This window comes from Phasianus colchicus, chromosome 8 (genome assembly GCF_987193195.1).
Source record: "Phasianus colchicus chromosome 8, bPhaCol1.hap1.1, whole genome shotgun sequence".
NCBI lineage: Eukaryota > Metazoa > Chordata > Aves > Galliformes > Phasianidae > Phasianus > Phasianus colchicus.
The window spans coordinates 24,581,531-24,596,257 of record NC_143443.1 but is presented as its reverse complement, the minus strand read 5'-3'; the positions used below and the strand labels follow the sequence as shown (position 1 = coordinate 24,596,257).

The following is a 14,727-nucleotide window of genomic DNA, read 5'->3' as shown; positions in this document are numbered from 1 at the left end:
GGTCAGTTTGCAATGGAGGCCAATTCTGATCCAGTGACCAAGGAAATCCTATCATCTTTCTCTGTATTGAGTTTAAATTTCCAAGAATTGTATTCCTTTATTTAGTATATTCTATTTAAAAAAAAAAAAAGTTAAATGCCTTGTAGTAAATGTGTTGCCTTATGAACTTTTACTATTTAGATTTAGCAACAGAGACAGATTTCAGTACTTGCCCCAAAGCTCATCTAGTTTCTCATTCTGCTCATTGAATTCCAAGATGATTTACTAATGAGTAGATTTATTTAACTACAACCAAAACTCTACTAATTTTTATGCACAAGCACTATTTGTTATTTTGAATAGCAAAAGGATGGTTGTTGTTTTGTTGTTATTTTGTGGATTTCTTTTTTAAAGGAATCTAAAGGTAAAAAGAAGACTCCTCATACTTCAATGTACCACTGTTAGTGAAGCAAGATCAAGGTTTATCTTTATTCCAACAGAAGTACAGAATCTATGCAGCATGGAAATACCCACGTGGGTATTGCCTAAGCAAATAGCTACCACAGAGACTGATTTAAAAATAAATAAATAAATAAAAAGGAGATTATAATACACAAAGGAAAGTGTCAAAGTCAACACTGACCTTTTCATGCCTTTTAAGCAGCTGATGCCTCTGCATGAAGTACTGATCCTTGAGTTGCTGTTTGAGGAGCTGGTGTTTCTCTTGTAGATGTCGCTCCTCCAGCTCCCAGATGGCAGCTTCGCGAGCTGCAGAGAGAAGGCAGGTTTAGAAAGTACAACACAATCCTTTCTAACCCACCTGCAAGTGTATGTTTACAAGTGGCCTACAATCACATTTTAAGAGCAATGCTATTCTATAAGCAGATTATTAGCATTCCATATTATTATTTTATTGAAATGCAGCACAAATGACTACCTTTAAGGAAAGGCTCACCTCTCATGAGCTGCTGTTTGCTGTTGAGGCAATCTCGTTCAATAGTGGCTAGTTCTGTCTTTTGCTGCTGAATAATTTTCTTCAGAGATGCATCCAGTTCTTGTTGCTGCTTCTGTACAAACTCCTGCTCCTGGTGAAAAGCAATGAATTAAATATTGTACTTCCAGCCACATGGCATTTGAATGAAATTCCCAGTTCTCTCAGAATGAGCTATACACGAAAACAAGTTCAGCTACAGAGATTTGAGCTAACATGCTTCAGCTACACAATTATCTGTTGAATTTTCTACAGACAGAGTAGGCAAGAGAATATTTAATACTTAAATAATACTTTCAGAAATAAGACCAATGACAACAGACTAACCAGTAACCTATAATTCATTCCATCTCTCCTCTAAAAAAGCTGCAATTTAAAGGTAGCAAAGACAAGCATGCTCAATATATAGTTGATCTCAGTTGTATCAACGGTTATGGATTTGTGGATGTAAGAAAACAGAAGCATTTATGATTTTTTTTTTGCTTTGGATTATTAGGTAAAGCCAAGTTATTTATGTGTTAGTTTCAGAACTGTGTCTCAATCTCAAGTGGTTTATCACTTCATGAATGCAAAGATACTGACTGAGGTTTGGGGTCCTGTGACACTGCAAAGAAGACACCCAATGGCTTTTGTGGGAATTGCACTCTGCAGCACTACTGAGCTCAGCATGCCAGAGCTGACCTGGCTGCTCACAAATGATTTGCCATCCACGTCATGCAGTCTGTGTATCACCTGCACCTTCCCATTATCCAAGGTACCTCAGGCACTGCATCCAGTCATGAAGAACAGAGAATACTGAGAATCCCCATCCACGCTGTAAGAACAAACCACTGAATTTCTTCTTTGCAACTATCGAGAAAACCCAACCTCAGACCACATCTGCCAGCACACAGGCATGCACACAACACACACTTCAAGAAATTAACACAGATGTTTCTACCAGGACATAAAGGTTAAAAAAACCCACGATGGCAGTTGTCCTTCTGAGCCAAAACAGGCAGCTGAGGCATTTGCTGTTACACACAGCAAAATTAAAGATGGCCTGCTGGATGGGAGATGGCATAAGGCTGAAAATACTGTGGGTGATCGCTGCAAGGGCCTCCTGAGCTAGTGATCTATTTTCTTTTTACTGAGCCTTGCTAAGAGCCATCAGCATGCAGAACTACATGTTAATTAAAAATACTTTATATTATGACCAGGAGAATCTTGGTCTTCTTGGTTTTCATGCAACGTTACTGAAAAATAGACAAGTCTTTTGTGTCTCCCAGTGGGCAGCAGAGTTAAGCTTACACAGACAACAGGAAACCAGAGGCGGAATAAGCTGCTGCAAGTTCAGAAAGGAGCAGGGCTGAGGGTACAAAACAGACTTGGGAGGTCAGGTTTGTGAATGACATCAGGCATTCCTAATCAAATGCATGAACTGACGGAAAAATACTGTTGTGTTTCCCTTTCTGGTTGGAAAAGGAAAAAAACTAAAAGTTGATTTTGAGCAAGCAGGCACAGAATTAATACTATGTTGAACTCCTAGTAATCTTTTTTATCTGAAAAGTGCAGAGGGACAGCTGCTCTAGTGTAGTCACAGTCAAAAAAAGTTATGCTGGGGATTTACTGTCAATCATTTAAATATCATTGCTTCCATATCTACTTAAAACACATCAAAAAACCCCCAAACACACACAAAAAAATCCTAATTATTAGCACTGAGGTAAACCTGGCAATCTCAGAAAGCAGTCATGCAACAAAGATCATAGACCTTACTCAGGAACATGCTGGATAGTGCAAAAGGCAGTCTGCCTCTTTAAATTCACCACTTGGTTTTGCCCAGTATCTTAAACCAGTATCTTTACAATCCGTAATTTCACAGCACACACAGCATTCTACACACAAGTGTTTCTCACATGTGCTGAACAAATAAACACCTGAGAACATCACTGTATCACGCTTGTGAGAAACTTCAGCGCTCTGCCCAGAGTTAGCAATGCTGTCCTTTTATATGTATATCTATATGGTGTAATTATACACATTTGTGCTAACTTGTTTGGAGGTAGCAGTGAAACTGATCAGCACATATGAGCAGAAAGAGAAGAGAAAACATCTGGAGCGTTAGGGAAATAAAACTTCTTGGTTTGTATTTTGGGACTTACATCCTGCATTTGTGCGTTGAAAAGCGTACATGAAGACAACTGAAAAGACTGAATCATAACCTGAGCAACGCCCTGTGGGACACAATGTACTTCCTATGTCAGAATACAATGAAATATAGTGCTGGTCTTAAAGAAAAAAAAGAAGAAATGAGTCTCTGCTGTGTGTCAGTTATATACACCTAAAACCTCAAGGCTAATGGAACAAAGTAGACACATAGAATTTTTGGATATTAAAATGGAACATTTGCACTTTGTCTACTACTGCACCATTCCAAATAAGGATCTTCCACCTTTAAAACTTTTTTCAACAAACTGAAACCAGCAAAGGAAAAAACCAGCAAAGCCATCACAAACACTGCAAACATTCAGTTCCTGAATTGTTTCCTTAACAACATCAGAGACACAAATCCTCAGCATGGAGAGCGCTGTAACTCAATCAAATTCTATGCCGGGAAATCCCCTCCTGCACAGGACATGTAATCAAACAAAGTTGCTGTTATTTTCTGCCAAGTCACTCACATGAACATTTTGTCTAAGTTACTCGATCCAAAACTGCTCCGTGTGGGCAAATTTGCTCTTGTACAGGCAATGGCCACCACAAAAACATTCTGAAATATTAGCAAGCCCTTTTCCAGACAGCTCACGTAAAAGACAGTAAGTTTGAAGGTATGAAGCTATGATGTCTTCTAGTTTCCATTCACCTGCATTATATAAATTCATTTGATCTAATCTTTTAGAAGAAGGGACTTTTCAAAAGGGCAGGTAGTGATAGGACAAACAAAAAGAAGGGAAGATTTAGATCAAATACATTCTTCCCCACAGGGAGGTGAGGTTCTGGCACTGCTACCCAGAGAGCAGTGGGTGCCCCATCACTGGAGCTGCCCAAGGCTGGGTTGGATGGGGTCTTGGACCCTGATCTGGAGGGGGCACCCAGCTCATGGCAGGGGGTAGAACTGAACAGCCCTTAGGATGCCCTCCAGCCCAACCATTCTGTGATTCTGTGATAAACTACTGTGCTTCTAGAAATGATGCCTCGTGCTTACAGATTCTACGTGTTTTCTGTCTCTGTGATTATATTACTCAAAAAATAACTTCTGACTCAAGCTTTTATAATTTGATGGACCTGTGGGGGTACTCACAGCACATAAAAGCACTGCAGTGGAACTCGTCATAGGAAAATGCATTTTTTTGGCACACTATACATAACATTATGCTTAACAGCACAAACCTGGAAGTCACTGCTCCTGCATTTCTACACATTATACTGTATGGGAAGTGATAGGGAAGTATTTGAAGAAAGAGCATACATAGAGTTAGTCTGAGTTAAGTTTCATATTCACTCAACAACAACAAGTGAAATTATGGAGCTGTGCGAATACTGCTGCCTTTTGTATTTTAGTAGCTTGAAGCTGCCGCTGTTACCTGAGCATGCTGGCTTTGTGCAAGCTCCTCTTTCTTGCGTTTCAGGAGCTCTTTTCTCAGCTCTTTTGGTGCTTTCTCCACTTCACAAAAAACCTACAGTGTATATAAGCATGCAGAAGGTGGCGAAAAGAACACTTTGTCTGCAGCAAGCATTATTGTGAACATAGGACATGCAGGTCAAGCACTAGAGGTATACTGGAAAGTGTGCAATACTTCAGTGGCAGGGATGTTAGTTTAGTGAAAAGAGCTTAGTGAAAAGAGATGGAGCAATGCATGCTTAAGGTATGCCAGTGCAGGAAGGAGGTGTATACCAGCTTCTTTTTGCATGCACATGCTGCCCAGTGCTCTCAGAAATGGCAGTTGTTTGCTTTTTCATGCAGCAGCTAGAATAGGCAATAGTTGAGAAAACCACCACTTGCAAAAGTGGTATTTTCTTGAAGCACTACCGTAAAAGGGACTACAGAGTATGTTTACTTCACAGTAAAGCTGTGAAAAATTGTTGAAGCTTAAATAAGTCCTCAGTAAAGAGAGCCATTTTTGACACTATCTAGAACATGAATTTATATGATGCGCTTGTTAAGCGTCACAACCATAAACAGCATCTATGCAGGGCAAGTCTTACCAATGATCATAGAAAAAATATTAAATGGTTGTAAATGTTCAGAAGAATTTAAAAGCAAAAAACACCAATGACTAATTGTTTTTAAGAAAGTTTTCAGTACACATGCTGGAATGAAATGTTTTGTTTCAGTTTGAGGCAAATTAGACAGGAATAGAAGAAATATAACCTGGCTAATCAGGCTAATATGCACATGAATCTGTTACTTTGCTGATGGTCGTTTTGTTGTTGGTTTTGTTTGTTTTTGCTATTGGTTTTTTTTTTTTTTTTTTAAATTGTAAGAATTCAAAAAATGAACACTGCACACACCTCAGTATAGCACGGGTAGCTCAGAGCACCAGCTGCATTTTCCTTCAAACTCTAGTTCGCGCTCTTAAGCTGTAAATACAAAGCCCTACAGCCAGAAACAAATGTCTGTTTGTTTAATACTGGAAGCATCATCAGAAAACAGAGTCCAAATCACCACATGCTATTCCTGTTTCCGTGAAAGAATTGCTTTTAGCTCAGAGCAATATATAACGCTCTTCCCGCTTTCCCATGTAGGACCCAATCACCAGTAAACAGAAAGAGACTCAAAAATGCAAGAGGTTCCGCAAAAAGAAGAAAATGGTTATTTACAAGCATACAGTTCGCACTGAACACAACATTTTTTTTTCTATACACTTTTGTACTATGGGATCATTCTGTGCAAAAGCATGGGCAGTACAGTTCTTGGTTTTCTTTTTTTTTTTATATAAAGAAATCTCTGCAAGTCTAAGAGCAAACGCCAGAGACATTTATATACAAACAAGCCCAACAAAACTGATCTGAGAATGAAATAAAGCAACTTCTACGATGCTAATTACACAGAGGTACACCACTCCTCTTATTCGAATGCAAATAAATTAACAGCATAAGGTGTCAGTGTCAAACGTTACTCACTTTGCCTTAGCTCTACAACACACATGAAATTAACTGGAAAAGATCTTAGGCCATCAGATTTTCTTCTCTTAGCTTTCTCTTTGGAGTTAAAGAACAAAACCAACATAATTGACTCTTCAGATAACAGTGCACAGTGTTTTGGGAGACCTAACCTCAACCATTTACTGTGGCCATACTCTTTGTTTTCTGTACATCCTTGCCTCTTACCTCCTTCTTCTTGTTCTTCAGCATGTTCTGGAATTTGGACAGCTCTTTCTCCTGCTCTGCTTTGATGCGCTTTGCTTCATCTCGTAACCGATTTGTGTGCTCCTGCTCCAAGCGCTCTATGGTCTGCTTCTGCTGCTTCTCCAGATTCTCTATTTCTTGGTCGTACTGCCGCTTCTTACTCTGTTAAGAAAACAAAAAAAGCACAGCTGGCAGGCAGTATGTTCTAGCATACAAGCTAAGCACCCCATAATGCAAAACCATTGCTGTTATTAGCAAGAATGACAACTGAACCATAGCCATCATAGAAGAATATACCTATATTGTTGCTACTAGCATACTGTCAAGGTGATACATTTTAAGGGCACCAAAATTCAAAAACTCACTGTCATTTCCTGTTCAAAACGCCTGTACATCTGTTCCCGTTGTTGCAGGAGTTTGTTGCTGAGCTGCTGTTGGGCTCTCTGCTCCTCTTTCTGAAGAAGCCTTAGCTCTCTCAGCTCCTGACGCCTAAAAAGAAATAGTTCATATTGATGGGAAAACAAAAGAAAATTACAAAAGAAAAAGCATCGACAACTTAGATCCAGTAAAGCTAGTTTTGAATCCTCTCATTGAGAAACAGTTTCCATTTATTTCTATGGACAGAAAAAAATCAACTTAGTCCCTAAATACGACAAAAACACAACTGTTACGTTCAAGACACTGTAATCTCTTGCAAAATTTACTTTTGGAAATGCTTACCGCAGAAATCTCATTTCTTCACTTTTGGAGTCATTTTCAGTAACTATTTTTGATGTTGTTACACTCACTTCTACTCCATCAACAACAAACTTCCGAGTTTTCTTTAAAGTTTTCTTCTGTCTCCTGGTTTCCTGAATAAAGCATAGGGAAATTGGTCTGCATTTAAACCGTATTCACTCTTCCTTTCCTTTTTTCTTTTTTTTAATGCTCTTAATAATAAATTACTTCGGTGTTTGTATGGTGGTATACTGCATAGCCATCAGGACATCTTGCTTATTAAGCAGCTGATTTACTTAGTGAGAACTTGGAAAAATTATCATGAAATGAAGCATTCTTTACTCAAAGAAAGCCTGATTATTGGTCATCCAAGTTGCCATTCAGAGGAAAAAACAACTGATAAGCCCAGACCAAAACAGACTCAGTTTGATTTTCAAGAGCTGAACAGTCACAATTACTGCCTGCTTTTGCCTATAATTTTCCCCAATCAGCAATAAAAGAATCTAATTGGGAAAATCAACCCTGAAACCTAGCAACGTTTAACTCATCTGCTCACCTGTGCTTTGGACATAAATGCAAGTAGCAACACGCTGTTATTTTGGTTGGTTTTGATTTTAATTCTTACATGACAGCAGCCAGTACTCACGTGATGAGGACCTTGCTGACAGAATGAAAGTAATACCTACTTCTCAGAGCTGCTGTTATTTCATTACGGGACAAAAGAGACCCCAGCTAAAACTTTGCCTCCATTGTGTTAAGGCTACCGCAAATGCATTGAAGTTGTGATAGCACAGCTATTTCAAGTTGTCCTTTGTTTGTTTGTTCTTGTTTTATTTCAAACTCATGATTACACAGTTACTATCTTAGTGTGGCTATAATCAGACCGGTATAAAGATATAAGTAAAGTTCATATTCTGAAATGTGCTTTATCCAAATAAGCTCATTCATCCCAGCATTATTACTGCAATACAGTACAAAGGAGTAGTGTCTGGCATTCACAAACTCAAGATGGTCTGCCTTAGATCTTTTAAATCGGAACAGAAACATAAGATGGAAGTGACAGGAATTCAGTGTGAGATTCAGACACTGAAAGAGATTTGTCCTGGTAGAGCGGGGATTCTGAGCAGGGTAAGAGCCAGCATTCTTGAACATTAGGTCTGAACTACAACTATGCACAAATCTTTGTGTTTAATAGTTAAACTTTGTTACACGTACTTTAATTTATTAGAATACAACCATGAAACAAAGTAAGAAGATAATTAGCAGTTCTGTAGCTACTAGCTTGGCTGCACAAAACCCAGACATGCAGTGAATGCATAATGCAGAACATCCCCATTCACACGCATTTCTATATTCTACACAGTCATATAAGTTTTTCAGTCTGTTTTTTAGTTACAAATGTCAAACTTGGAGATGATTTTAGGTTTGCATTCATTGGATTCACATGGGATTTTATATTAAAAATATTATTGTTTATACTTACCTGTAAAGAAATTGATCCTGTCTCCTTGTTTTTACTGAGGAAACTAGAAATTGACAAGTTCAAATCAATGCTGCTGTTATCAGCAGTAGAACCCGTGCCTGAATCTGCATCATTTTCCTTCAGGTTCTCAGATTCTAGCTGCTGTAACGTTTCAGTACTGTCTTGATTATCCATTTTGACCTTTTCATTATTTTCTTCAGTGCTAATACTAATACTGGGAACTGGAGTGAGTTCAGAGTCATCAGCTTGTTTGCTGGTAGTGTCTTGAAGCTTATTCTTCATTATTTTATCAGAAGAAACTTCTGGTTGCTCTTTGTCCATTCGGATATTGTTTTCCTGGATATTCTCAGCTCTGTGGTCTTCCAGATTCTGGTCCATCTCAGTCTGTTCATCCACCATTTTATTAGAAATATCCTCAGGCTTGTCCTGTATTGCCTTCTGGCCTACATCATCTTCTCCAGAGTCTTTGCTCTCCATTTCCTCCATGCTACTTATTTTACAGATATTCTCATTTTCACTTTCTGCCAGCTTCTTCTCCTCTTTGATCTCTTTATCTTGGCTTTCTGATAGAGTTTTTTCAGAGCTGATTATCTCAAGGACCTGCTTAGCCTGACTTTCCACTGGCTTATCCGACGTCTCAGGTATTTTATCCCCATCGCTGATCTGTGTTTCAGCAATACCACCTATCTCCTTAATGTTTTCAATTCCATGCTTTACGAGTTCCTTTTCTTCATCTGACACTTTATCGTCAGCACTAGGTACCGAGTCTGTAGTGACATCTGTTATTGCCTCTTCCTGAGCTTTATCTTCATCTTGCTTTTGCTCTATGATATTTTCTGCAGTGACCTTTTCATTTTCACTCTCTGAGAGATCTATTCTGATTTCCTCTTCTTTTTCACCGGTTTCCTCAGAAAAGGCTTCTCCAGTTTCTGCGCTGTCATCAACTGAAGGAACTACTTTCAGTTCATTTTCCTCACTTTGTTCATTTCCTATGTCATTTTCTTCCTCCATTTTTAAGTTGTGTTCATCCTTTATTTCTGATATTGTTACTGCATTAAGTTCTTTAGTTCCTTTCTGAGGTTCTGTATCTTCAGCTGTTCCTTCCAGACTTTCTGTATTCTTTTCAGCTGGCAATATTTTGCCTTCCTCAACTTCACCAGTTGGCACAGAACCATTCTGCACTTTGATATCACCAGCAACAACATCAGGTATGCTTTCAGCTGTTTTCCTAATTTGAATGTCCTGAGAGTCATCTTCAATTGTTTTACCATCTGGAAATACAGTGTTGCTTTTCTCCTCAATTGCATTACTTTCTGTTTTTTCAGAAAGTGATTCCAGAACAGAGGCATTCTGTGAGAGCTTATCCTCTTCAGAGCTGGCAATACTAAGGTCAGAAGATGCACGCTTGTCTGCAGGTAACTGCTGAAAAATTAAAGAAAGAAAAATATTTAATCACCTTCAGATTTACTTAAAGCACAGTCCTATTGAAGAATACCCAAAGAGATGAATACATTATGTTTACAGAAAACATTATGTGAATGCTATAGTTTGAGAGCACTTCATTAGGTGTTACCAGAGGACAATTGCCTGAACTGTAGCTGGGCTCTCAACAGAACATTTCCCGAAAATGCTCTCCCATGCCTCAAAATTTAATAAAATGTACTGTGATTGAAGAAAAGGGATCACAGCCAGTAGACTGCTAGGCAGTAGACTTCACAGAATCCTCAGGAGTCTTTATGCAATCCCATTGCTCCTTATTTTATTACTTTATTTTCCCTGGTAGTCCCATCTACATCCAGATTTGAAAAACATGTCTTTGTATCAGACTGGTAGGAAGGACTAACACAGTTTTAATTAGTGTAGAACTGATAAAATTCAATACTAAGAACCCCTTCTGCTTCATCAAATATATCATCTCTCCTTTTGTTCTTTGATAGAAACACTTTTGTCCATTAAATCACAGTAAAGCTCTATTAAAATGGTGAAAACTTCCAGCACAGTTGAGTAAGTAGTGTTACTGCACTGGAATAGAAACAGTTACATAACTGTAGAAATTGCTGTTGCTGAAATCTGAATGATTATCAGATTACATACAGATGTAAAAAAGAATATACCAATGAAGAATCATTTTAACCATAATTGCTCTTCCACTCTTCAAAGTGATTACAGTACCTCTGGCTGTACTTACTGCTAGAACCCTGTAATTTGCAGATCAGGCTTTTGATTTGCCAGTGGGAATATACTAGGCTAGCTATTGTACCAAGCATGGCTACGATCACACGTGTCCTACATCTGACAGCTTCCCTAAGCAGGAAGAGAACAACTTTTTAATCTGAAAGTGCACGTAACAGACCTTTCTGTTTGTGTCATTCTAGAAGCTTAGTGTTCTCCAAGCAGTTTTTAAAACAAATGCAGTACAGTAAATGTATCTACGTCACAACTCCCTAGGCTGGGACAGGAACCACTCTCAAGTAGTTCACAGCACCGAGGCACAATTACTTAAGTTACTGTGCAACTTATTTGAGTTGCAGGGTGACCTTCACCCCCAACTCACCTGGAGATCAATAGCTTAACTACTAATCGGCTGATGGAGGTAGTGGTGATGCTCCAGGGGACTGAAAATAAGTCGTGGAGAAAGCTGGTGAGAACGCACACTTCTGGAGATTTGCTTGGGGTAGAAAGTGGTATGGAGGCCAGGGAACACAAGTGGCTCAGTGAGGTATGAGGAGAGAATGGAGGTGTACTTCTTGTGCTGGTAATGGCAGCCACCAGCAGAACTGGTCACTGTCAAGTGCTGACAGTGTTTGAATCAGTTATATCAGAGAGCCACTGCGTGGACACTGCAGCCTGCCACCACATAACTGAACGTCGGGGCTTTGTGCTCCGACAAACTGAATCTGTTGTAGGACTCTTAAGCATCTTTAAAAATACACTCAGATACAATCTCCTCTAGGTAAAATTTGTTTACTTGACTTCGGATTATTTTTTTCTTGACGGTCACACTTAGCTTGCTGTGTAACACTTGCACATTTTCCTTCTTGGTTTAAGCATCATATGAAATATACAAATATGTTTTTTATTCATCTAGTCATTTAGACTTAAACATTTTATACATAAACATTCTACACTGCATATATATGTAAAAGTAAATGAAGGCAATAGACTTCATTATTAGTTCTTAGCAAGCTTAAGAGCACACTAATTTTGAAAGCACTGACTATTTTGTAATAAGGTTATCTTATGTTTATGCTGTAATGCTTAGATGACTTGAAGTGAAAGATGGGTTGAACATCAGAAAACTGAGAACTCCATAGAAAATTGGTGATTGAAACTATTTGCATATTTAAACAACTAAATTTCAAACTGACCAGAGAATTGTCTGTTTCCTCTTCTTCATCCTCATCTTTACCATCTTCCACTTCTTCCGTAACTTCTGCCTTAGCTTCTGCAATCAATTCTCTTATTGGCTTATTGGAAGTAACAGTAACAAATGGGTGCTTGTGAAAATAAAAGAAAAAAAAAAGCCCATCATTAAGTGCTAACCTCACTGCACACAATTTGAAAAACACATCTTAAAAGAAATATCAGCTTCAGAGAACCATTACTGATTCCCTCAAACTTTAAAACTCACAATTTTAACATTAATCATAACTGTTTTATTTCTTTCTGCTGAAGTTTTAAATTCAAAACATTTGTAATCAAATAGACTGTGTAAGAAGTCTAAAAAAAGTGCTAAAAACACACATTATTCATTTCTACTAACCTTTTTCATAGTCCAAAGAATAAAAGTAGAAAGATTTTTTAAAAGGTTATTTTTCCTGGAAATGGTTTTCATTTCTTTTCAGTTCCACAGTAAAACTATTTCCTGGGAAGTTTTATCTAAAAATATTCTTTTTAGAAAAAAATGGCTTTTTTCTTTGTAATGCTTTTCCCTAACAAGAACACAGAATTCTGCATTTTTCTTTAAGGGAACGCAGATACCCGCTCTTCTCCTACTCCTACCATCTTAATCTTCTTTCTCTCATTGGCCCTTCTGCTTAAACCTATTCAACGTGTCAGATGTATTCCGGATAAAGTAAATGTGTGCTGACGTTAAACAGAATCAAATGCACCTGGTCACATCTACTTGTGTTTAGCTGTTCTGCAGTGACAGCATTATAGGAGGCAGCCGAGCACTAAAGCTTTTAGAACACCTGTCAGCAAACGACTACTTACGTAAGTATCAGCTCCACCCATTATAAGAATCAAAGTATAATTTAAGTACTTATGCAAAATAATTAATTACAACTCCTCAAAAGACGTAAACAGAGAATTTGATCTGCACTTTGTATTATTTCATCAGGTTTTACTGAAAAAGACCTTCCAACAATATCGAAATCATAGTATACAAACACCTCGAACACCTGAACATATTTAAATTTTACTCTGCTTTTAAAAGAATATAAAATGTTTGTCTGAAGAATTAATTCCTCATACCTGTAGGAGTTGGGTTGCACTCCACCTCAAATCTACATTCTTTTCCAAACATTTCTTCAGAAAGTCTTTAAAATCCGATGACCTACAACAAAGCAAACCAGCAGTCTCTTTTCTTTAGTCTTGACATGACTTTAGTCTTGACTTGAGATCAGTGCATAGTGAAACATTTATTTTTTTGCTTTCATGTGCATCTACACAACTTCAGGTCCTTCTATCGATTTAGACAAACAAAGACAGTATATGGATGGAAAGACCAATGTGGCTCATGTCATCTTTAATACACTCTTCTATTTATAGAAGAGTTTACTTTTGGCTCTGAATTTACAATACAACCCATCTGTTATACCATTAACTGAATCTCACAAGGATATCACATTGATCAAGTAGATAACAGCTTTTTTATGTCTTCTATGTATAAAAATACTTAACTCTCTTGTTTCCCAATTTTGAGATGGTCCTGAACTGCATTTGTAAAAGGCTGTTTTTATGTATTTTAATGCAAAACTGGCAAGTCTTCAAATTCTGTAATATTTCAGTATTAAATCTTCTGTATAGAGCTACAACAAAGACACCATAGACCCCACTGTATCAGATTATAAACAAATAAAACATACAGAGCATATATAGAAAATGTACCTGGCTTTATGCATAAAACCAGTACCATAATGTTCAGCAGTGCTGTGCCTCTGAACAGCAAGTCACACACTGCCTTATGGTCAAATTCTACAAACGAGGGTGGCAAAGTTATCAATGAAATACAAACCATTTTGAAGGCTGTGCTAATGTAGGTGGATCAGACTTTGCTATTTTCAGGAGCACTCGCATTGGATTCAATTCATGGTGAGGTGGCTCTATTTGAGCCATTTCAATTAAAGTAATGCCAAGAGACCAAATGTCAGCCTTGTAATCGTAAGGCCTGTCTTTAGATGTCTCACACATTACTACTTCTGGAGCCATCCTGCAAACAGAGGAATGAAGTACCAGATTAGAAAATGCATTCTAATCTTATGGAAAAAGTTTTGAACAATCTGAATTTATTGCAGCATTTTTAAGAAGCAGATTCTGCTCTTAATACATTTACGCTCTCTCCATCTTATAGCATTATAGCATTAACAACAAAGGCAATATTAGGATATTGTTCTAACTAAAATTCAGCAGAGCAGCACACTTACCAATACGGCGTACCAATAAAAGAATCTCTTCTTTGTATGGTTCTTGTGTTTTTAGCTGATACTCCGAAATCCGCTTAAAGTGAATAAGAAAATACTGTTAACTTGGAGGTGGAAAACACATTATGTTTTCAAATTTTACAGCTACTTTTCAGATGTGAGGCATTCTGCTGTACCGAAAATTCAAAGTGAAATAGAAGTATTTGCATTTTGATAATTGCCTACTCAGGCATTCAGGTTTCATAGTATTTCTAGTTAAAGATACTGAGTAAATCTTACTCTCTGTTGCAAAAAAAAGTAATGCCAATGTTGAGCTGTGTGTGGCAGGACAGAGGTATGTATCTGCAGTAAGAATAAGCAGGTTATTTTAATTAGAAAATGACTTTACTGTAGGAAGGCTGTATTGCTCAGATACAGCTTATTAACTCTCTTATTAATTCAATTTTTTATTGTTATTAATTATTGTTATTAATTCAACAATTTTTTATTGTTACTTAAATTCTCCAGAAGTGAGGTTTTATGTTTCACTTTTTCCTCTATGTCGTTTATCTTTAAAGCACTGTGTGTTTTATGTAAAAAAA

General features: G+C 37.6%; 1 protein-coding gene across 2 annotated transcripts in view; it reads right to left on the bottom strand.

The window, feature by feature from the left end:
- The window catches only part of SLK (STE20 like kinase), a 47,000-nt gene that overhangs the window by 8,125 nt on the left and 24,148 nt on the right, over positions 1–14,727 (bottom strand). The window contains exons 5-15 of one of the 2 annotated variants that reach the window (XM_090145457.1): positions 14,150–14,222; positions 13,741–13,935; positions 12,978–13,059; positions 11,870–11,998; positions 8,502–9,923; positions 7,022–7,152; positions 6,667–6,790; positions 6,284–6,463; positions 4,537–4,629; positions 935–1,064; positions 623–747 (exon numbers count right to left, since the gene is read on the bottom strand). In XM_090145457.1, coding sequence (XP_090001583.1) covers positions 623–747; positions 935–1,064; positions 4,537–4,629; positions 6,284–6,463; positions 6,667–6,790; positions 7,022–7,152; positions 8,502–9,923; positions 11,870–11,998; positions 12,978–13,059; positions 13,741–13,935; positions 14,150–14,222 — 2,684 coding nt within the window. The remainder of the gene's footprint in view (positions 1–622; positions 748–934; positions 1,065–4,536; positions 4,630–6,283; positions 6,464–6,666; positions 6,791–7,021; positions 7,153–8,501; positions 9,924–11,869; positions 11,999–12,977; positions 13,060–13,740; positions 13,936–14,149; positions 14,223–14,727) is intronic. The other variant, XM_031597515.2, reaches the window with a different exon arrangement.